Here is a 25,829-nt window from a genome sequence, read left to right as displayed (position 1 = left end):
TTCCATAATTAGCAATAAGGATCCTGCCAAGGGTTAACTAGAAAAGTTTCATAAATGTTTTTCTACAAATGGTCCTGAAGGCAGCATTATGCTTTCAAAATCTGCTAATGTAGCAAAGACTCTTGACAACCAGGAGACAAATCTATGAGCAAAACTGTTTGGAGAGAATAGTTGTGGTGTATGATGTATGTTATGTAAATGAGCTTATTAGGACTCTCATCTATTTTATTATTGGTGACCAATTTAATAGAAGCATTTAAAAAACAATATTTCTGCCTGACTCCTAGAAATGAAGAAGATACATTGATATAATTGAGAGCAAATGATTGCATGTCGTGCCATTTAATCATGTCATTTTTCAATTGCTATGTTTTGCACTTCACTGCATGCTTATAGAATATTTAGCTTCAATATAGATTAAGTCCTAGGGTTTATAACTGAGCTGAGTTTCTATATTGGCCGACGTTGTCTTTTAAGTTTGAATCACTTAAAATACCCAAATGTCATTTGCCCTTCTAGTCTTTAAAATATGCAAGTCATTATTCACACTTTATTTGATGCATTTTGATCTTTTTTCCATTTTGAAAAATTACTTCTTTCTAGTCCCAGTTCTTATTTGTGACGTTTATATACTAGGTATTGTTAAGTATGTAATTAACTGGAGAATGGCACTGTCAGGACCAAAAGAGCTGATGCCCCTTTGGGGAAAACATTTACAATTATTCACTTAATGAATGTTTCCTACTTTTGCTCAGTTTCTTCTTTATTATTTACATAATTTACATTTTAGGAAAGAGATCATGCCCACTATCCCCTAGAATATGAGGTCCTTGAGAAAAGAAAATTTTGTCTGTTTTGTTCACTTATGTAATTCAAACACTTACAACAGTGTATATTATAATGGATGTTCAATACTATTTGTTCAGTGATTGGGTTACTACTTTTTCCATCTCTGCTATTATAGCCTCCCTTGGCTTAAGTTTTTGTATAGATTACTAACTTTCATATTTGTAGGCCTTGGAATAAGTAGAAGATTGGACCTCTGAAAGGTATACAAAAAGTGGTTGTTGGTTCTCCTATCAACAGTAACTTTGGGCTGCTTCTGGCAAGATAGTCTGAAAATACAGAGATCTTACAAGATTCTTCATCTTTCTCATGAAATTAGTGTAGCCTTGTGTTTCTGTGAATAAGCTTTGGATTCAGCTTACTTGGGTTCAAATCCTGACTTTGCTGAGTATTAGTTGTGTTACTGTCTGCCTGTGGTCAAGTACTTAACCTCTCAGTGTCTCCATTTTCTCATTTGTTGAATAAATGAATGACACACACACAGACACACACACACACACACACGAGGTCTGACAATTAAGTTTGTGAACATATCCTAGAAAATGCTACATCTCTCATTGTTGAATATCACTATGGTTACTTTTGAAGTACTTCACTTGGGAAGCTGTGCACCGATATCACCACCTAGTCCACGTTTCAAAGCAATTTTGGAATTATTTTTCTGGAATGACCATCAGAGCTGTCATCACACAGCATACAAAAACATGCATCAAAAAAGAACACCACTCAGCAAGACATGTTGACGCAAACACAGCTGTGAGACACTAATATATCAGGATTTTGAAACCTTACTGAGTTGTTTGTAATATATATATGTATACATATATATATACACACACACATACATATGTATATAGTGTTGCTATGAGGATTATCTGTGTTACTAAATATATATGTATATTGAATATGTAAAAACTCTAAAAACTACATGACACCCAAAGATTGTTGGCTACTAGTATTAGAAATTAGAAAAAATAACTAAGAAAATACTATTAAAAATAATGCTCTAGAGCGCTGGGGGCAGTGGCTCACATCTGTAATCCTAGCACTCTGATAGGCTGAGGCAGGTGGATTGCTTGAATTCAGGAGTTCGAGACCAGCCTGAGCAAGAGCAATGCCTCATCTCTACTAAAAATAGAAAACTGGATTGGCATAGTGGGTAGTTAGGTATAGTTAAGTACATAATTGGCTGGAGAATGGCACTGTCAGGACTAAAAGAGCTGCTGACCGGGAGACTGAGGCAGGAGGATTGCTCCAGCCTAAGACTTTGAGGTTGTTGTGAGCTATGGTGCCATGGCACTCTACCAAGGGTGACAGAGTGAGACTCTGTCTCAAAAAAGAAATAGCACACTAGTGATTGTTGGTTATTATTTTGCATTTAAGTGAATCTTGAAATATTTGAAGAGAACATAACATTTATATTTTGTATTGGTTCAGATACATACAGTCAAGTCAAGAGTGATCTTGGGTAAAGTATATGAGGCACAGGTTTCTCCTTCTTGTACTGACACCAACAACACAATATATTATATTTTCATAAGATGTATATCATTATATGTGAAACTCATCACTGCAATAATTAGATTTAATTAACATTATTCATTTCCTACATTTGTTTCAACTTCTCTTTCAGATCCATAGTCTTCTATGTATACTTTTCTGTTTGTGTTATATGCTATTCCCAGAAGTAGGACAGCTATATTAAAAATTGTGCTGCATTATTTTTATCATATAGCAGAATGTCTGATCTGTTGACAGAGATTTATTGGTTTATAGAAAATCCCAGGAAATTTTATTGCCATTACCTTTTTAAAAGCTTTACATTTGCATTTGTAAGTATATTAATCCTTGAATTGACCTAGGAGCAAGTTCTTCCTACGGATATACCCAGGAGAATTGAAAACATATGACCACACACAAAACAAATATTCATAACAGTTTTATTTATAATAGTGAAAAAGTGAAACCACCGTATGGATTATATGGTAATTCTATGTTTAACTTTTGGGGGAAATATCATACAGTTTTCTAATGTGGCTGCACCATTTTACAGTACCACAAGCAATGTATAAGGGTTCCAATTTTTCTACATCCTTGTCCACACTTGTTATTTCTTATTTAGTCATCCTAGGGGGTGGGTAAAAGTGACATCTAATTTTGGATAAAATTTGCATTTTCCCAGTGGCTACTGATATTGAGCCTCTTTTCATGTTTTTTTTGGCCATTTGTGTGTCTGCTTCAGGGAAATTTCTATTCAAATACTTTGCCTATATAAAAAAATTGAGTTACTTGTCTAGATATCTCCTCCCATTCTATAGATTGTCTTTTCACTTTTTTTGTGGTATCATGTGAAATACAAAAGCTTTAAACTTTGATAAAATCCAAGTATCTGTTGTACTGTTAGGTCTCAGCTAAGAAACTGTTGTTTAACCCAAGGTCATGAATATTTATTCTTGTATTTTCTTACAAAATTTGTATAGTTTTAGCTCTTACATTTAGGTGCATTTGAGTTTGTTGTGTAGATGGTATGAGACGGGAGTCTAATTCTTTTGCATGTGTATATCCAGTTGTTCTAGCATGATTTGTTGAAAAGACTCTTCTTTCCTGACTTAATTGTATCCAGAACCTAGTAATTTCACTTATTTTATTGATAAGCATCCAATATTTAATCATTAATACATTTAATCATAAAATATACCTTTTATGGCATAAATTACCCTGGATTTTATTAACATTATCTTGTCTAACTATTACCACATCAGAACACTGAGATTATTTTACATCTAAACTTATTATGTGATCTCACCTCCTCAGAGAAGTTTTGTAGAAGATCCCAGCTAAACCAAGCCCCAGCCACTTTCTGTCTTAGTTGTTTTGTTATTTTCTGTTTATTTTTATTTTCTATTATTTAATTTATTTATTTCTATTTATTATTTGTATTTTCTATTTTTTGAGACAATGTCTGGCTCTGTTGCCTGGGCTAGAGTGCAGTGGTGTCATCATAGCTCACTGTAACCTCACATTCTTGGGCTTAATTGAACATGTGTAGCTAATTTTTTATTTTCTGTACAAACAATGTTCCCAACGTGTTGCTCAGCCTAGTCTCCAAGTCCTGGCCTCAAGCAATCCTTCTACCTCACCCTTCCCAGATGCTGGGATTACAAGCATAGGTCACCCTGCCTAGCCCTGTTTTATTTTATGGCTATTATCACTATCTGATATTTTTTCATGTATTTATTCACATTTTGTTTCTAGCATTTCACCATGCTCACACATACAAATCTGAATGTTATTTCTGTGAAAGCAGAACTTACATTCTTATGTTTCTTGAACTGAGTATCTTGCTCACTGCTATATCCCCACCACTGAGGGCAGTGCATGGTGTACAAAAGAGGCATTTGGTAAGTGCATCAGAATGGATGGATGGATGGATGCATAGATAATTGAATAGTTATTATCACCATACCCTATTTCAACTTCCATCCTGCTTTAAAATGTTATAAAAATTTTAGTTTCCTGTGCTTTTCATATGTGTGTCCCCTAACATATAATGCCTATCCTCCCTTCTCTCTACCTTTCCTATCTTCAGCAGCTTTCATAGTCTAGTCTTAGTTCTATGAATGCTTTGTGTGTGTGTGTGTGTGTGTGTGTGTGTGTGTGACAGTCTCATTTTGTTGTCCAGGATAGAGTGCCCTGGTGTCAGTCTGGCTCACCACAACCTCAGACCCCTGGGTTCAAGTGATCCTCCTTCCTCAGCCTCCCAAGTAACTAGAACCTGTAGGGACCCACCTCAACTCCTGGCTAATTTATGTTTTTCTACTTTTAGTAGAGACAGGGTCTTGCTTTTGCTCACACTAATCTTGATCACCTGAGCTCAAGGGATCCTCCTGCCTTGGCCTTCTAGACTTCTTAGGATTCAGGAGAATCCTAGACCTAGTCGTAGGAGTTCTAATCTGTCTATTAAATCTAGTAATGATCTTTCTTATTCCCCAGATCAAGCCCATAATTTAGCATATCATACCCCGCCTTATATTTGGGGCGTGGCCTCACAATTCACAAAGCATGTTTATCTCCCTCACATTATTTAAAAACTGCAACAACCTGATGTGTTAGGTCTTATCAAAAACCTTTTCTTTATACTATTTTCCACACTTTAAGGAATCAGGGTTTTTTTCCTTTCCAGCCAGATCACAGGCTCTTAAAAACAGGCACTACATGGATTTTATAATATACCTTTACCCACCAATGAATAATCCTGTCATAAAAGTATAATGTTTGGCACATAATGAATGCTTTTGCTATAAGAGATTTTATTCATGTGGCCTTTGCCAATCTTGTCCCCCAAAATAATGATCCCAAACCAACTAGTCAATAGCATCTTCTGAAGAAGTCCAGAGTTACCAATATAGCTTTTCACTTTTCATACTTGGTGTGTACTCTTACTAGACCATGGCTGTAGGCATTACCATTATCTGTATCTGATACCTTGTACTTTCCAAGCAATCATCATCATTTTGTTTTATGATTTAAGCTTTCAGAGAACAGAGCTTCTATTTAACTTAAAATAATGGCATGTGTGTTCATCATTAATTAGTAAGCGACTTATTTGATGAAAATAACAAACAGTGTAAAATCCCCAAATGTTGAATGCAAACAAACGAATACATCACCATTCTTAATAAGTATATTGAAAATTCCGGAGATCAAGAAAATATTAATAATGTAAAGATATTAAAGGATAAAAAGATCTATTTATTGATTCATCCACTAGTTTTGTTTTTTAATAGTCATTTGATAACAATAAGAAAATAATTAACATCAGGGATTGTGGTTTACATCCTGGCTACCAGGATGGTTCCAGAATCAGAACTTATTTCTATTTTCATACTTCTAATAAAATCTACTCAACTAGATTAATTCCCTTAATAGTTCCTCTATTTCTTGGTAGACTAGTGTTCTCAAACTTTAGCATGCACTGGAATAACCCTAATTTATTATTAATAAATTAATAATAATTTAATAATAATGTTAAACTTCATTCACTGAGTCTCACTCCAGAGTTCCTGGTTCAAAGATGTGTAGTGGCACCAGAGAATTTGGAGTTCTATCAAGTTTATGAGTGATGCTAGTACTTGGCCTAGGGATCACATTCTTAGCACCTCTACTCTAGAAAATCTGGTCTCAGGTGTCAGACAGAAAATTACTGTCCCCATCATGAGATTAAATGGTAGAATACAGAAAATGTGAAAAACATATGAATAAGTGTAGGAGATTCTCACAAGGTGATGGAGCTGCCCTCTTGACACTATTTAAGCTAGAAGACCTCACCTAATGTGTTTATTCCTCCTTTCTCTCTGAGTGTTTCTTTAATCTTACTATTAAAGGGGGATGCACACCACATATGAAGATTGCACCCTTTTCATTGTGCTTGACACATGAAGGCATGCTCAATAGTTACTGTTAAGCAGTTGATCAATCTAAAAAGGGGTCATATCTGCCCATATAAATGGGATTGCTTCATAGATATTTTTTAATTGAATAGATCACCTAAACATGCACTGCTTTGTTTATATTGACCTACCTAATGATGCTAAATTAACTACTACATAAAATGACCTAATAGGTATTGAACACAAAGCTTTGGAGTTTCTCAACTTTGTTTCTCCATGTTTTTAACATATGCTGAGTTTTGGTATTTCTTTTTAAATATTCCTTCTTCTTAACTAACCTTTACCTATTTGGTTCTCACATTGTATTTGTTGTAACAATTCTTGGTCTAATTGTGTGTGTGTGTGTGTTTTTGTTTTTTTGAGACAGAGTCTCACTTTATTACCCCTGTGAGTCACAGCTCACAGCAACCTCCAACTCCTAGGCTTAGGCACTTCTCTTTCCTCAGCCTCCCGAGTAGCTGGGACTACAGGCAACTGCCACAACGCCCCGCTATTTTTTGTTGCAGTTTGGCTGGGGCCAGGTTTGAACCCACCACCCTCAGTATATGGGGCCAGCACCCTACCCACTGAGCCACAGGTGCTGCCCAATTATGGTTGTTCTTTTATTATAAACTTATTTACATCCTTTTGTGATGTAGACTACACTTGTTTAATGTCAAGTATGTATGTATCCAAGTAAATATTAATATACTCTTTCCATGTAGTATGTTTGCATATGTTAGCATATAATGAAAAAAGTACAGGAATTGAGTCTTCCCTTCAACTGTGTTCAACTGAAGCCAGTGTGAAGAATGAAGTTGTATCACATTTGGCTTGGTAGTATGAGTGGTTTTAACAGTTGAAAAAGTTGACAGAAGTCAGGGGAAGAAATGAAAATAAACCCAAAACACCTCTGTACATTGCCATGGTGCATTGAAAGTCAAACTGATGGTTTATAAATGTAAAACAAAAATTTCAGTCTTTTGGCAACTCTTATTATGATGTGATTTTTCAAAATGTGTAATGTGTTTAGAGGATTAGAAATGTGATCATTGTAAAGGAAAATAAGACAGATTTTTATTTTACTTTTCTATACTTCTTATTTTTATAGAAAATCTGCCTTTAATGAAATTCTATGGAATTACATAGAAACTTAAACAAATAAAACAGGTCATTAGAAATTTAAAAGTAGCACACAAAACAATTGGGTACTGAGATAATGCTAAGATACAAAGATAACCCCCATACTAACACACGTATCTTGAAGGAAGACGTTGCCTAAATATCACCCAATGATAAGAATAACTAAATATGAAAAAGCATTTGAAATTCTTTTCCCTCTTCTGGCGGTATGCCTATGCAAGTGAACCAACTGATCTCAATAGATATCAAGGAAAATGCTTCAAAGTTGGCAATAATGAAAAGCATTCCGTACTTTTCTATTTCCTACCCCCTTTTCTAGCTTCATCACTCTCTTTCTCCCCAGTAGACTAGGCATTCCCACTGCCCAAGGCTATTTGCTTATTATCCACCTCCCCAAGCCTCTGGGACTTCTATCCTTCTAACCACCATTACGTGTCTTGGGCCACATCTGGTTCACACCATTTCTCTGGTGATTTCATTCACTCCTCCAAAAGCAACTTGTACACACTTTAGTTAGCACCTCCCTCTCTGCATGATACTTGGTACATACTGACTTGAATGGAAATAATAACTTGTCCCTTTTTGAAACATCCATTTCTGGAACAGTTCCTGGAACATGGAAGGTACAGTACATATCTGAGGAGGTCAGGGAGGTAGGGATGAGTTTGTCTTATTCCTATGCCTTACTTAGATTGCTCAGCTTAAGTTTCTTTTTAAATGCATTTCTTTTCTGAAGTGTAAGTCAAAAATGGTTATAATAATTTGTTCCTATATAACTATATTTAACATTTCTCTATGCATAGTTTATTATGGAAATATCATAAACTACTGATTCTAAGAAACATTGCCAGTAAATCCACTGATTTTATTTATTATGTGTTTGTGATTATAAATACATATGTATATTTTAATGGTTGTCATGGAAACCTATTTATGTAGAAGAATGTTATTTTATCAATTATAACTCCTAGATATATAAAAGTACTGAAAAATATGTTTGCCATGAAAAATTTCTAATTTCCCCCTCCTTTTTAAGAGTGGCATTATTTCCTAAGTGTATATATAGGATAAATGATTAACTCAGAATGTAGACTAGGCTCTTTGGTTACTTAAAGTAAAAAAAAAAAAAAAAATTGCAGAACTGTGAAGATCCAAAACTCAGATATTGAATATCAATAGTAACTACTTTCTCAATTTTAAAACCATGGTATTTATCTTGATTGATTCACATTAAGATGGGGGGAGGAAGCATCTGGATATGAAAATACCAAATATATACTAGATACTTACAAAAAAATTATGGCCAATTATCTTTATCAAAATTTCCCCTAACAACCTCTCAAGTGTCCTGTTTCAGAACTTTGAAAATGCCTGAGAGGTGGGTGGCGCCTGTGGCTCAAGGAGTAGAGTGCCAGCCCCATATACTGGTGGGTTCAAACCCAGCCCTTGCCAAAACCTGCAAAAGAAAAAAAGAAAGAAAAGAAAAGAAAATGCCTGAGAGGTAAAAGAAGTCCATTGGAATGCTTTGCAGATGTTACCTGATGTGGCCTGTGCTAACTCTGCATACCCCTATAGTGCCATCCATTGCAAATTTTCAATTCGCTGAGAACTTTGGTACTTTTTGTTGGCTTGACAAATACAGTGATTATTCTAGTTAACTTCAAAGTTGGTTTTGCAAAATCCAGTTCTGGATGGATTGGCACAGAAATATCTCTTGATTTTTCCACCTGTTTTACTTTTAACAAATTAACAACAAAACCAAAATCCTCAGTATTCATATTCATGGGACTCATTTGGACCAGTTTCAGTTGCCCATAATATTATCGTGAACTGTTTAATATTGGGCTAAAAATTGACAAATATTAAGTAGGCTTCATAGTTTGACCTGGCCAACAGTTGTTCTAGAATAATAGAGCAAATTAAAGGGGGACAGATAGAGAGGGGAGAGAGAGAAAGAAAGAGACCATCAGGTTTTATCTGTGAATGTCTAGGGAGTCTCTCCTCATTCAGCACTGAACTAATGAATAGCATCAGTAAAGAAATTTGTCAGACCTAGTGGTTATATCAGGAGCTTTATAGAAAAATAGTAACAAACCCTAGGAAAATAAATAAGGATAAGTTCAGGAAACATAACTGAAATGCTGCACTGGGGTAAATTGAATAATAAAATTCCTAGTCATATTTTGCCATAAATAGAGGTTTGGGGATTTGTCATTCACCTTATTTAAAATTCAGAAATATTAAAGGTACAGGGTTCTCTCATTATAGAAATAATAGAATTCTAGCTATTACTGAGTTAGGGTCATTTAAATGGCTATAGTATGCATTATATCAATAAGTGGAACATCTGTATGAAATGTCCACCTGCTGATCTAATACCTCCACTCTCTGCACATTTCAGCGAACTGCTCTTAATCATTTTATGTCTTCTTCTAATGAAGCTTTATCTAGATTAACATTTTAAGCGCAAATACTTTTAGACATTAAAACTCTCACACTAAATGAAATTGCATTGTCTTATTTACCCTTGTTGATTAATAAGCAATCTGTTAACTGTTAGAACAGTCCAATTGTGGCAGTAGAAGATGATTAGTAATTCAATGATGTTTGTGGATATAATCATCATTTCTCCTGAAGGCTTTGAATTAGAATATCACTTACATACTAACCGTAGGCAAAGAAAAGATATAATATTTTTAGACATGTGTACCCACTATTTTGCTTGAATCATTCAATTTAGGGTCACTGCAGCAATATAAATGCTTCTAGGGGCAAAATGCTATTCTGATGCATGCTTATCCTTCTTAAATAGTATGAATGTCTATTAAAAGAAACACAGCAACCAACAAATAGTGCAGTAATAATCCAGTATCTTGAATTTTTGTTTTCAGAACATTATTGCTTTGTTAATCAAGCTTTGGAAGAGAAATATTGCTAATCTTTTTTGTTCAGATGATAGATTTTATATATCAAAATTCTTTGCAATCTTATTTAGCTTATTCTCAAAACTGAACATTTTGCCTTCAAAGAATTTTAGAGTAAATCTGGAAAAATTCCATTTCCTTTTGGAGGATTACCATTCATTTTTCCTTTGACCTTGTATCAAAACATGTCAATCTGTTTGGCATTCATATGACCTAAATGATTTATTTCATTAGGTTAGATATTATGAATTACCTAGGTGTCAAGGGGGGACCCTATATGTCAGAGGGATACATCAATAAAAAAGCAAGAGAAATGGGATGCAGCTGACTTCTTTAGCATTAGTTTGCTATCAATAGGAGGCCTCAATCTAGAGGAAACTTCAAGGCCCTTTTTTTTGTCTTGTTCTTAGCTGAATGTATCACAACAATTTGAAATTGTGGTAGAAGAGGGTATTTCATGTCTTAGGGAACTCTGCCTAATAAACACTCATTGATCAGTCTCACTTTGTTTCAGTCCCTCTGTCGTGAAATCAAGCAGCGACGCCGAGGAGTGGCTTCGATCCTCCGATTATGCCAGCATCTTCTGGATGACTGGGACACCTGCAACCTGAACGCAGACCACCAGCCCATGCAGCTGATCATCGTGAATCTCGAGAGAAGGTGGGAAGCCATCGTCATGCAAGCTGTCCAGTGGCAGACGCGGCTACAGAAGAAGATGGGAAAGGAATCTGTGAGTGTTTTGTTTTTTTTTTTTTAAGCATGATGGTCTGTCTCTCTCTGTTATGTCTTGGAAAATGTGTTCATCTTACAAGTGGTAAGGGACAGCTATCCACCAAATGAAACTCCATTTGTAATAACACAGAGGTTTATTTGCCTTACTAAATGCATTTTAGTGTATCTGTTCATCTTTTTTAAAAAAATCACATTGAGATTTTGCTTAACCTTACCAACCTAAACCATTAATTCCTTCAATCATTCCTTCACCAATTATATTCACCAATCATATAATGCCCCATGAATATTTTGCTAACAGGTGGCTTAATGCTCTCAGAGTGTATGGAGCAATGTGTATGATCTGCAGATAATGTGATGAAATAAAATTTATTATTTACCCTTTCCCTACATAATATGAGTTAGCACTGTCTATTTGTATGCCAGTCCCCCATTGTTCCTGCTTGGAGCTTCTTTTGATAAAGTTATATTGCCGAGAATGGACAAGTTTTATGTCAAAATTTTAATACAGTGTTGAAGGTGAGTTTAGTGATTCCTTCTAAGGATTTTCCAGATTGAGGGCAGGTGTAAGCTGTTGCTAGGTGAAGGAAATATATGTGAATAGAAGTTGTTTTATTATAATATAGAATGCACACTTGTCCAGAAAGCTCTCATATCCTTAAGGGGAAAATTTATCCATAAAAAGATTGTACTTCCTAAATGCACTTGAGGTGAGTACCTATTAGTTGACGGCCTAACTCTCATGTTTAACTTACATAAATGAAATACATACATACACAAGTAGAATGGAAAGCTATCATTACATGTTTATATCTGTCAGTTCTATGTCTTTGGAAAGTTCAGGATTCAAAATTGAAAAATCAAATGTAAATACCCTGTGTTCCTGAAAAATGATTTCCTCCTATGAATTCTAATTTAAACCAAGGTTTAATATTTGCTATCTGATCTGTTTGGCACTGGGGACTGGGAACAGAAAGAACAATGAATCAGTAAGCCTCCTCATTCTTTTTCATTTGTAGCTATATTAAGTCTAAGGGGTGATTTTATCCTCAACTGTTCTGTTTAATTGTTTTGAGCTGAAGTTGTTAAATTTCTTAAGACTTTCAAGTTATTACCAGTAATCAGAGTCTACATAATTGGATGTCTTTTCTTGAAATGACCTGTTTGTTGTGAAGCTATTTAGCGGATACGCTTTTTCACATTTTGTTTTTTGACATCTCTACTTTTCTTTAGCTTGGCTGCTGATTATATAGGCTATTTGGAATGATGAAAGTAGAATATAAGGTCCTCTCTACTGAAAAGTTTGAAAATCACTGCCAAGAAAGGGATGGAAGAGTAGAGAGCGATCTAATGCCTACAGTACAGTGAGCACAGGTTTTGTCATTCATTGGGAGATATTTCTCTACTTCTAATCTCTGTTGCTTGAGGTACTTTGAGGATCAGACAAGTACTTACTTAATCAATGTGGGAGGCTGCCTTTGCAAAGAATTAGAAGCCTCTAAGACTCCGTGGTTCTCAACCTTCCTAATGCTGTGACCCTTTAATACAATTCCTCATGTTGTGATAATCCCCAACCATAAAATTATTTTTGTTGCTACTTCATAACTGTAATTTTGCTACTGTTATGAATCGTAATGTAAATATCTGATATTAGGCGACTCCTGTGAAAGGGTCATTCAACCCTCAAAAAGGTTGTGACCCACAGGTTGAGAACTGCTGCTCTAAGTGGTCTGTTTGATTATTCATCATATGTCTCCACTCCTATCTCATCATGCTTATACATAGGAACTTTCATTAGGACATACTTGCACATGGTAGGTGTCTGATGAATGAGTGAGTACATGGTTCTATTTAATAAAATTTGTTTCATTCATTCTGGCATTTGGTTTAGAGTTGCTGTATCTATGTTAATTCTACTTTTTCACCTTTTCATAAAATAGCTTTGTACCATTATGAAGAATATTTTACCCTCCTAAGACTAAGACAATGACCTTTGGCCTCCTCAGACTCCAAGACCTATCTCTTCAACTCGAGGAGACTGTCAGTCTTTGCGTGGAGTCTGGGAAGGCCAAGGTGGCTAATGTTACAAGGTGAAGTTCCAGAGAGGACGGAATTACATATACAGGAAGCTCCAGAGATGCACAGAGGAATCTTCTCAAGGTTTCAGCAGAAGAAACCACCTGAAAGGATTAGAAGGATCAATTGATCGAGCTCAGTTCCCTTTGCTGTCAGTCATTGTGGAAACCTTCATGACTTACAGGGCATTTGATAAAGTACTAAGAAGGGCTTTGCCTTAGAAATGGAGGAAAGAAATGAAAATTAGACTAAAAACTGCTCTGTTCTTCTCCCAAAAGCTTACAAGCAAGGCCTGAATGGATGAAAATGTTTCAAAATAATTTAACTGAATTCCAGGATAAAGCTCAAGAATATTTATAGGAGTAAAAATGCCCAGCATCCAACAAGGTAAAATTTAGTGTCTGGCATCCGATCAAAACCTACCAAATCTGCAAAGAAGCAGGAAAATTCAGCTGATGAGGAAAAAAATATCAATTAATATAAACAGATCCAGAACTGACACAGACTATACAATCAGTAGACTTGAACATATAAAGGTGTTACAGCTGCATTTTGTATGTTCAAGAAGCTACAAAAAATATTGAGCATATTAAGAAGACATAGCGTCAGCGAGTTGTGAGATATCTTCAAGCAGCCTAATATGTGTGCAATTATAATCCCTAAAAAATAGAGAGAAAGATGATTTTTGAAAAAATAATGGTGAAAATTTCCAAATTTGATGAAAATGATAAGTTCACAGATCAAACCTAGGCAAACCTCAAGCACAAGAAACATGAAGAAAAGTACAAATCGGAATCATAATAAGAGAATATCTTTAAAAAAAATCCAGAGGCAAAAGATACATTATCTATAGAAGAACAAGAGGAGGAGAGAGAGCAGACCTCTTATCGGAAACAATTCAATTCAGAAGGCAGTGGAGAAACATCTTTAATGTATTGGAAGAAAATAACCCAGATTTCCCTACCCCAAGAATGTCATTCAAACAGGAAGACAAAAATAAGAAGTTTTCCTGCATCAGATGCTGAAAATATTTATCACCAGCAGACTTGCTGGTACTACAAGAAATGTTAGAGAAGTCTTTAAAACAAAAGGATAATGATACCAGATGGAAACCTGGATTTGCACAAAGGAAAGAAGAATGCTCACTATGTGAAACACAGTTAACATGGGTTAATGTGAAATATTTTTTCATATTATCTAAATCTCTTTAGATGGTACCATTCAATTTAAATTAAGATAGTAACAATATTTTGTGGGATTTATAACATATGTAGAAGTAAGATGTATGACAACAAAATCACAATGGCCAGGAAATAAGAAATGGAGCTATATATGATTTCTGTTCTATGTGAGGTGGTATAAAATGATTAAAATGTAGACTGTGGTAAGATAAAATGTATACCATAACCCTTTAAAAAAAAAAACCTATAACTAGTAGAGGACATGAACAAAGGAAATGAAGTGGAATCATTAAAAAATTCAATCTAGAAAAAGAGGGGAAAGAGCATAGGAGACAGATATACCAAATAGAAGAAAAGAAAGATGAAAGATTTAAACCAACTGTAACAATAGTCTTATTAAATGTAAATGGAATAAAAACCTCTATTAAAAAAGACAATAATTGTCAGCTCAACTGAGTTATGTGTTGCCTATGAAACCCACTTTAAATATATTAACAATAGGTTAAAAGTAGAGGGATGAAAAAATATATATTAATACTAATCAAAAGAGAATTGCAATGGATGCATTAATATTAAAGTGGATTTCAGAGAAAAGAATATTATAAGATATAATGAAGGGCATTAATGATAAGGATGCCAATTAATCAGTAGGACAAAACATTACTAAATATTTGTGGTCTAAAACAGAGCTTACAAATACATGAAACAAAAACTGATACAATTGTGGAGAGATAAGAAAAAACAGACAATCTTGAGCAGAGATTCCAATACCTTTGCTCAATAATTGATAAACCAGAAAATCAGTAAGAATATAAAAGAACTTGAATGACACTATAGACCAACTTGACCTAGTTGACATTAAAATACTCTGTCAAGGCTTTTATCCAAATGACAAGGGATAACAAATGTTGGTGGAGAAAAGGGAACCTTTGTATGCCTTTGGTGGGCATGTGGATTGGTACAGCCACTTTGGAAAACAGTATAGAGCTTCCTAAAAACTGGCAATCTCTCTTCTGAGTATATATTGAAAATAAAGTAAATCAACACCTCATAAATATATCTGCACTCCCATATTCATTGCAGCATCATTCATATTAGCCAAAATATGGAAAAAACTAAAGTATTAATTAGATGAATAGAAAAATAAATTGTAACACACACATACATACACACAGTGTAATATTAAGCCTTAAGAAAAAAGATTCTGCCTTTTGTGACAACATGAATGAACCTAGATGACATACTGTGCTAAGTGAAGTAAACCAGACATGGCAAGAAAAATAGTACATGATCTCACTTATATGCAGAATTTAAAAAATTTTAAAAATGAATACATAGAGAATTACAAAGGGATAGGGAGCAGGGGAAATGGGAAGATGTGGGTCAAAGAGTACATACAATGTTGTGCTTATGGTAGAGGTAATAAGTCTAGATATCTCATGTACAACATATTGACTATAGTTAATTACATTGTACATTGGAAATTTATTAAGAGAGTAGATTTTAGGTTTTCTTAGCCACCTCAGAAGCAAGAAAGGTATCTATGTGAGATAAGGGATGTGCAAATTATCTTGAATGTAGTAATAACTTCACTACATTTATCAAAACATCATGTTGTATACCTTAAATATATACAATAAAAATCAGTTGGCTTGGTCCCTGTAGCTCAGTGGCTAGGGTGCTGGCCACATGTACCAGGGCTGGTGGATTAGAATCTGGCCCAGACCTGCTAAACAACAATGACAACAACAAAAATAGCCAGAGGCTCAGTGCCTATGGCTCACACAGCTAATGCACCAGCCACATACACTGGAGCTGGCAGGTTCAAATCCAGCCCGGGCCTGACAAACGACAGCTGCAACCAAAAAATAGCCAGGTGTTGTAGCAGGTGCCTGTAGTCCCAGCTACTTGGGAGGCAGAGAATCACTTGAGCCCAGGAGTTGGAAGTTGCTGTGAGCTGTGATGCCACAGCACTCTACCCAGGGTGACAGCTTGAGGCTCTGTCTCAGAAAAAAAAAAAATAGCTGGGTGTTTGGCAGGTGCCTATAGTCCCAGCTACTTGGTAGGCTGAGGCAAGAGGATTGCTTAAGCCCAAAAGATTGAGGTTGCTGTGAGCTGTGATGCCAAAGGCAACATAGTGAGACTCTGTCTCAAAAAAAAAAAAATCAGTCATGCCATCCAATAGCAAAATATACATTCTTTTCAAATGCACACAAAATATCTACCAGAACTGACTCTCTTCTGAGCTATAATCAAGTCCAAATATAAAAGAAGTCACATCATACAAGTAAGATCTTTGACTATAGTGGAATTAGAGATAGATAATAGAAATGTACATGTATCTAGAAAATATGCAGATACATGCAAACTAACATTTTTATATAAAGCTCATGGGTCAAAGAAGATAAGGGAAAATGGGAAATGTGAAAATAATTGAATAGAAATAAAAATAAAATTGAAATTTGTGGTTGCAACCAAAATAACATCTTCATATTAATTAAACCCAAAGTAAGGAAGGAAAAAGGAAGTAGGAAAGTAAGCAGGAAAAAAATAATAATAGCAACAAAGATTAGAGTAGAAATCAATGAATTAGAAAATAGAAAAACAATAGAAAAAAATTTAATGAAATAAATTTAATGGAATAAATTTAATGGAATAAAATTTAATGAAATGAAATACTATGTGGGTTTTTTTTTAGATTAGTGAAATTGATAAACCTCTAGCCAGACTGATTAAGAAAAAAAATGAAAGAAGAAACAAATTACCAGTATCAAGAACAAGAGGCACACATCACTACAGATTCTACTAATATTAATATAACAAATAAAATTTTATGAATAATTTTATATCTACTGAATAAATTGATCCATTAGTTAAAGCCTCCCCACAAAGAAAATTTCAGGTCTAGTTGGTTTTATCGGTGAATTCCAACAAACATTTAAGGAGTAAATGATGCTCATTTTATGCAAAGTTTTCTGGAAAATTGAAAAGAAAGGAATATCTTTCATTCTTATTCTTTGGGAAAGCATTATTTCAGTATCAAACCCAGAGATGATACAAGAAAATTATAGACCAATAAAAGATTCTTAGTAAAATTTAATCAAGTCAAATCAATAATATAAAATAGATACTACATCATGTTCATATCAGGTTTGTCCTAGAAATGCAAATTTAGTTTAACATTTGTAAAAAACAATATAATTCACCATATTTACAGACTAAGAAAGAAAAAACCACCATATTTACAGACTAAGAAAGAAAAAGATTATCCCAGTGGGTGCTAAAAGGCATTTGTCAAAATTCAACATCCTTCCTGATAAAAACTCTCAGAAACCTAAAAATAAAATAGGAACTTTCTGAACTTACTAAGAATATCTGCAAGTAATCTACGGTTAACATCACACTTAATGGTAAAAGACTGAATGCTTTTCTACTAAGATCAGGAATAAGGCAAGGGGGTACAACTTTTGCCATTTTAGTCAACTTTGTACTAGAAGTTTTAGCCAGAGCAATAAAGCAAGAAAAAGAAATTAAAGATATGCCACTTGGAAATTAAGAAACACAATGATCTCGATTTACAGACTTTATGTAGAAAATGCTACAGAATCTACCAAAAGATCCTAGAACAAGTAAGAGAATTTAACATTAGAATTTAACATAGATTATAGGATACCATATCAATACACAAATGTCAATTATGTTCTAGGTATTATTGCTGAACAGTCAGAAATTGAAATTAAAAACAATATCATTGACAATAGCAGCAAAAATATGAAATGATCAGGGATATATCTAACAGAATATATGAAAGAAATGAATGCAAAAATATTATGAAAAGAAATTAAACAACTAAATTAATGATGAGCTATACTGTATTTATGGATCAGAAGATACAATATTTCTTAAGTTATTAATTCTTTCCCAAATTTATCTATAGAGTTAATATAATTCCAATGAAAATCTTAGTGATATTTTTGGTAGAAATTTATAAACTGATTCCAGAATTCATTTGGAAATGCAAAATACCTAGAATAGCCAAACAATTTTGGAAAAGATGAATAAAGTTGGTGAACTGATATCTTGTAATGTCAACACTTATAATAATAAAGTTACAGAAGTTAAGATAGTATGACATTGGTGCCAAGGTCAACCAATAGATCAATGAAACAAAATAAATACTTCATAAATATAGCTACATATCAATGGTAAATTGATTTTTGAAAAAGGGACTAAGGCAATTTAATGTAGGAATAGGCTTTCAAGAAATGATCCTGAAACGATTGAATATCTTAATGTGAGATTGAAGTATAAATTGTACCATACACAATTAATGTGAGATTGAAATATAAATTGTACCATACACAAAAATGAAGTCAAAATGGATCATTGACCTAAATGCAAAATGTTTAAAAATTTAGGAAAAAATCATAGGGCACCACAGTAATTAGACACAGTAGTGAGGAATCTTTTATGAGTGATAGATACATTCATGATCTTATTTATGGTAATAAATTGTTTGTGTATTCTTATATCAAAACATATAAAATTTTAAATTGTAATTATATGCAGATATTTTATACAAGTTATACTTCAATAAAGCTGTTTAAAAAACATGGGGATATTTAGAATTTTACATGAGCATATTCAGAATTTTAATTACGAAGGTGTTAATAGATTAGATTACCCTGAAGCCTGACAGTGAGTATCCCTGTCTTGGAGTAAGTAACTGAAAATATACATTCCTTTTCTGAAAACCAAACATCAATAATAATAGCTATCATAGCATTTGATATATATCAGGAACTATTTTATGAGATTTGCATGTTAAGTCATTTAAGACTCTTAATAACCATGTAATGTTATGGTCCCCTCTTTCATAGAAGTAAAGATTGAGGCAAAGAAAGTTTCAGCAATGTGTCCAAAGTCACTGCCTCATTCATAAATAAAGTGAGATTTGAACCTAGAAATTCTAGCTCTAGGTTCTGAATCGACATGCTAAGCTGCCTCTCTAAGATGAAGTCTTCTTTAACAGTAAAAATGGCACATACACAGTCACCTTCAAATCAAGTAAATGAACAAGACTTTTATAAATATAGATTTAGCCAATTGGACTTGGAAGTTAGGTGATTCCGCTTTTTTAATGTAATATAGAAAATAACGGTTCACATATCATTTAATCACATGATATATGAAGAAGTTTTAATTGCCCCAAATTAACTACATCTCAGTGGTCTCTGAAAAGCAGTAATTTCCTTTGAGAACCTTCAGAGGAATAAGCAAGCATTTTCCCTTTTGAAGTGTTAGAGAAAATAAAGAGAGGATTTGGGCTGCTGTGCGGATTGGGCCACCACTGATAGCTCATTGATACTTACTTAAGCATTTCCTGTAAGTACATAGGGCTTCTTGCTTATTGAATTTACACATGCTTCACAGAAACTCCTGACATTTGTGGAATTCGTAGTAAGGAGGCCAATTTTCCAGCAGTGATTTGTATATACCACAAATCAAATTTTTCTTTTCAAATGCCATCTCAATAAACCTCTCTACTAGACAGGTTTGGTCTGGTGTCAACCAATCCCCTCAGGGGAATCCCAAAATTGCTAACACGGGAAAGTATCTTACACATTGTGAGGAAATATACTTCTATTTTTTTTTCCCTTGTTAATTTTGTTTGTTTAATTTTCTGGCAAAGATCCCTCTAAAAAACCATGTGGCATAGGGTCAGTCACCAAGAGGGTTAGGATAGGATTGCTGTGTTATTTGATAGCAGTGTTCAGTATGTCCTTAACACTCACTGTGTTGCCATTTTGCATAAATCATCTTATTTGATCTTCATAACAACTACAGATGAAAAAACTAAATTTTTGAAAGATTAAGCAAATTACCAAAAGTCATATAGCTAATAGGTCAAGGAAGATCTAGACCCAAGCACATCTGACTCTAGGACTTCAAGCTCTTTTACTCCCAAATGGTTTATTGATAAAATGTCATGCCTTTCTGATACTAGTTTAGTTGGTTATCAGGTCTTGTGTTAATGATTTGTTATTCTTCCCTTTGTTTTTTTTTTTTTTTTGCGGTTTTGGGCTGGGCCTGCGTTTCAACCCACCACCTCCAGTATATGGGGCCGGTGCCCTACTCCTTTGAGCCACAGGCACTGCCCGATAGTCTTCCTTCTTATTAGAAATTTCTTGGAATTCCTTTTTGAATTGAAAACAAAAAGAATCACATAAACAATGATAGTATAGTAATTTCTACTAGTATCTTATTTTCTATTAGCTGGTCAATCCTAAGAATTTTTGCATGACATATTAAATACTCAAACTGGATTGGATTCAGTTAGAGAATATCTCTTGGAAATGGAGCCATTGCTTCACTCCACTCTCACTTGTTGTCTCTTATATAAAGAGTTGGATTCATCAGAAAAAATATATAGATAGAATTACGTATTGGTATTTAGAAAAATCTCAAACCAAACAATAAGAAATCACTGAGAGGAAAAACATTTTTTAATTATTGAAATAAAAATTAAATTTTGAGTTTAAAAAGTTTGAATAATTGAATAATACAGTTTAGATTTTTTTTTTTTTGGAGAGACAGGGTCTTACTCTATTGCCCTCAGTAGAGTGCCATGGCATCACACAGCTCACAGCAACCTCCAACGCCTGGGCTTAGGCCCTTCTCTTTCCTCAGCCTCCCAAGTAGCTGGGACTACAGGTGCCGGCTACAACGCCCAGCTATTTTTTTGTTGCTGTTTGGCCAGGCCAGGTTTGAACCCGACACTCTCGGTATATGGGGCTGGCGCTGAGCCACAGGTGCTGCCCTACAGTTTAGATTTTTAAACATTTATTTTTATGAATGAAATACTTTGAATAAGGTTATCATACAGGGTATCATTCAATTTTTTTTTTTTTTTTACTTCAGCTCTATTTTTAAAGTAATAGAATGAGTTACATGTGAAAATCTCAAGTTTACAGTTGCAAGTTTTTTGAATTGAAAGACAAAAATGAAGGGACAAATGACCTAACAATTAATATACACACGAAGCTTAGTTGGAAAATTACTTTCAAAGTCTTTCAAATATAAGGCTCTTTGGGCGTTGATTAGGAATATAGTCTCGAATTTTGCTGTAAATATCCCCTCTCTGCTAGTCTTTAAAAGATCTTTACACTATACATCTCCTTTCTTTCATAACTTTTCCAATTCAGATTATTTTATCAGCTGTACCATATGAATGAATGTTATACTTATTTGGAGATTGTCAAACTTAAGACATACACTAGTAAATAAAAGGATAGAAATATCTCTTTAATTTTCAGAAATGTGAGAATGTAATTTTTAGTAAAAAAGAGAAGTTGGTGAAGACACAGGGATCATACTCAAAAATGAAACTGGTTTGACAAAGTGTTATATATGTATTGATGATGTCCCCAAATAATGATCTAATTCACTCCTAGATTTTTGAGGAGAATGTCCGCAGGCCATTCATAACAATTTAGGACACCACCAGCATTGAATGAGTGGGTCTGGAGAGACAACAATGATGTGTAGAGCAATGATATATGTGGATGAATTTTCCCACAAATTCCACTAATGTCCTTACTGACATTAGAAATGCTTTGTTCTATAACCATTCCAGAGCACGCTTTCTTTCATGTACACGCTGAGGACAGATCTCTCATAATGTACATGTTTAAAATACTCAGAGTGGCTCTGCTTTGCCCTGTTAGAAACACAAACCTTTATCGGAATAGCAAGAAAACTTGTCTTTCCTATCTCTTGTTTCTTTGCTCAACCAAGTCTCCCTGGTCCTATCACTATTTTCGTAGGACAAGTCGCTGTCTGTAGCAAATTATTCTTGCTTTTCAAAGAAATATATTAAACAGAAATAATCTGGATTTTATTTGAAATACCTTTATTTCAACAAGTGTGCCTTTGAATCCTTAGTGAATTTAGGGTTTTTAGTTTTTATTCTTCAAACAAACATGTATATTTGTCCTTTTTCCCTGAGACTCCAGAGCTCTAGCATTGAAAACAGAACCTGTGTCCAGAAAAACCTTGCACATTTATCGGCCTTGAAAGTATGCAACATCCACCCACATAATTGAAAATAATAAGGCCAGGGATAAATGGGATGGCCCCAGGGTAAAACACCCAAGGGATTCAATTGGTGTCACTTTGCATCAATGTCCATGCATCATGGTAATTGAGGTAACATAACCAATTACCACATTTTAATTAGAGTTCTAAGAACTTGAGAAAATTTTCAATGATCAGACAGCTCAGTTTAAAAAAGAAAAGAAAGAAAGAATGAAAGAAAGGAGGGGAACTTTTTCTATCTCTCAATCTTATTATTTGGTGATGTATTTTGAGAAACTAAGTATTTAGTTAGTTTATATTTGGACAAAGCAAACTCAAATGAGGTTTAGACTTAAATTGTTCTTTTCTCTCAGTTTCCTAAGGTAGGAATTTAAGTTATTGATTTTAGATTTCTCTATCATTCTTTTTCTATCTCTTAATCTTATTATTTGGTAATGTATTTTGAGAAACTTAAGTATTTTTTAAGTATTTTAAAATGCTATTTTGTGACTAAAGCAATAATATTCTCACCCTAATCTGACTGATGATTTCAGAAATTTATTTTATCAGCTGTACCATATGAATGAATGCTATACTTATTTGGAGATAGTCAAACTTAATCAAGACATACACTAGTAAATAAAAGGATAGAAATCTCTCTTCAATTTTCAGAAATGTGAGAATGTAATTTTTAGTAAATGCAACCTTTTTTATAATTTAATTTCCTATCTAGGTATTTCTTGCTATTGTAATTTAGAGATTCATTCTAAGTTTTTAAGTCAGTGTCTGAACATAATGACACATTATTAAATCACATATTTCTCTGGGTTTAGTTGTTGAACAAAAATAGATCTAGATTCTACCCCCACCCCCAAAATTAAAAGCAGAATTACTGCATTTAGAAAATAATTTTGACTTATGGCAATTATTTTTATAAGGCTAGAGTTTAAGTGAAAAACCTCCTGTAAAATTTTAGTGCTGCTACATAATCAAGTAATTATGTAATTACTTGTACTTAATTACTTACAAGAGAGATTGTTGTTAAAAAAAATCCTTATACATGTCAAAAACAGCTCTCTTCTTTAGAGTATTTCCAGGCAAGCTTCAAATACCAAAAAGCTCTTTTAAAACTAATCTCTAATAAATGTTTCTTTTATAAATCCCCTATCATTTTCTTCAAATATAGGAGTACTTTATATAGAGGTCTACATGCCCTCCCTCCAGTTTCTACTTATCATAGCCAAAAGAGAAAGGAAGGTAGGAAGAAATAGTTTTAAATTATGGTTAAAGGGCTTGATGTTAAATATAAGACATGTATCTCCTTAATGTAAGGACTTCCAGTAGACAGAGTAGATTCTTGAAGGAAGCTGGGAATTTCCTTGAGTACTACAATAGAATATGGTGACTAAAAGATTGGACCAGACTCTCTCACGTAGTAGCTGTGTGATCATGGCAAATTATTTAACTTTTCTATGCCTCACTTTCTTCTTCTGTAAGGTAGAGATAACAATAATACCTACCTCATAGATTATGTGATGATTTAATAAATTGGCATGTAGAAACTGTTTTGAGCAGCTACTGCCACATAGTCAATACATGTTAGTTGCTATTATTGTTTGTGTTATTGTAACAACCAAATCTTATTTATCTTTGAAACAGTACATTGTCTGTCATAGTAGGCAATTAATATATTTTTGCGAAAAAAACACATGAACAAATGACAGAGATTGAGTAGATGAGAAAATCTTAAGTGATAGATTCCATAATTGGCTTATCATCCATCCTCCTTTTCCTTTTCAGCCAGCAAGAGTGGGCCAAAGCTAAACCAGTTGAATTAATTCTCAATACTGGCTGATTTTCTCTGTTGTTCTTTTGTTTTCCATTTCATTGGTATCCACTTTAATATTTACAGGTTTTTTTTGTCCTTCTGCTTGATTTAGACTTAAATTATTCTTTTCTCTCAGTTTCTGAAGGTAGGAGTTTAAGTTATTGATTTTAGATTTCTATTCTTTTCATATATATATATATATATGCTATAAATTTCCCTCTAAATACTACTTTTACTGCATCCCACCAACCTTTACACATTATATTTTAATTTTTATTTAGTTCAAAATATTTTTAAATTTTTCTTAAGAATTCCTTGACCCATATGTTACTTAAAAGTGTGTTGTTTAATTTCCCAATATTTGGGGATCTTTTAGCTACCTTTCTGTTGTTGAGTTTGATATCATTTTGATTTGAGAGCATACACTGCATGATTTCTATTCTTCTAAATTTGTTAAGGTGTGTTTTTGTCCAGACTGTAGTGTGCCTTGGTGATTGTTCAAGTAAGGTTGAGAAAAAAACATGTATCCTCTTGTTGTAAGATGAAGTATTCTATAAATGTCAATTAAATCAAGTCGAGCAGTAGTGCTAGTCAGGTCCATATATCTCTTCCGATTTTCTGCCTGCTTGATCTGTCAATTATTAAGTAAAAAGTATTGAAAAATCCAACAATAATATTGGATTTCTATCAATTTTGTTGCTTCATGTATTTCCATGTTCTGTTGATGCATAATGCCCCTCTTTTATCCCTGATAATTTTCCTCATTTGAGTTTGCGTTGTCTGAATGTAAAAACTCCATTTCTTTAAATTAATGTTAGTGCCATATGTTTTTCTCCATTCTTTTACTTTTAACATAGCTATGTCCTTGTATTTAAAGTAGGTTTCTGTAGATGGCATATACTTGAGTCATTTTTTATATGCTTTGATAATGTCTATATTTTAATAGTATTATTTAGACCATATTTTAAAGTGATTATTATAGTTGAATTAGTATCTATCATGGTTGTAACTTTTTTATTTGTTACATTTGTTTAGTTTCCCCCTCTTTTTCTGCTTTGTTTTATTTTAATTAAACATTTATATGATTTCATTTTGTCTTCTTTTTAACATGCCAATTATACTTATTTTTAAAACAAATTTTAGTGTTTTTTCCTAGAGCTTACAATATACATTTTAAACTAATCTTAGCCAGGTGTGGTAGCTCATGCCTATAATCCTAGCACCTGGGAGTCTGAGGTTGGAGGATCACTTGAGGTCAGGAGTCGAGACTAGCCTGTGCAACATAGGAAGACCCCATCTCTACAAAAGATATAAAAATTAGCTATGCATGCTGGTGTATTCCAGTAGTCCCAGCAACTCAGGAGGCTGAGGCTGCAGGATTGGTTGCACCTAGGAGATAGAGGTTGTAATGAGCTATGATGACACCACTATACTCTTGTCTGGGCAATAGTGCAAGACCTTGTATCAAAACAAATTAAAAATTTTATGAAGAGGACACCCCGGGCAATTGAAGCAACATCAAAAATACACTATTGGGACCTGATCAAACTAAAGAGCTTCTGCACAGCCAAGAACACAGTAAGTAAGGCAAGCA

The 25,829-nt window shown here is 33.9% G+C and overlaps 1 protein-coding gene across 1 annotated transcript in view; it reads left to right on the top strand.

Moving 5' to 3' along the window:
• AKAP6 (A-kinase anchoring protein 6) overlaps nucleotides 1-25,829 on the top strand; it is a 356,374-nt gene that overhangs the window by 300,559 nt on the left and 29,986 nt on the right. Inside the window, exon 11 of the mRNA XM_023514406.1 lies at nucleotides 10,857-11,072. Within this exon, the coding sequence (XP_023370174.1) occupies nucleotides 10,857-11,072 (216 nt within the window). The remainder of the gene's footprint in view (nucleotides 1-10,856; nucleotides 11,073-25,829) is intronic.

The sequence above is a fragment of the Otolemur garnettii genome, unplaced genomic scaffold, assembly GCF_000181295.1.
Source record: "Otolemur garnettii isolate 467f Iridium unplaced genomic scaffold, OtoGar3 scaffold00052, whole genome shotgun sequence".
Taxonomy (NCBI): Eukaryota; Metazoa; Chordata; class Mammalia; order Primates; family Galagidae; genus Otolemur; species Otolemur garnettii.
This window is presented reverse-complemented; position numbering and strand designations above follow the sequence as displayed.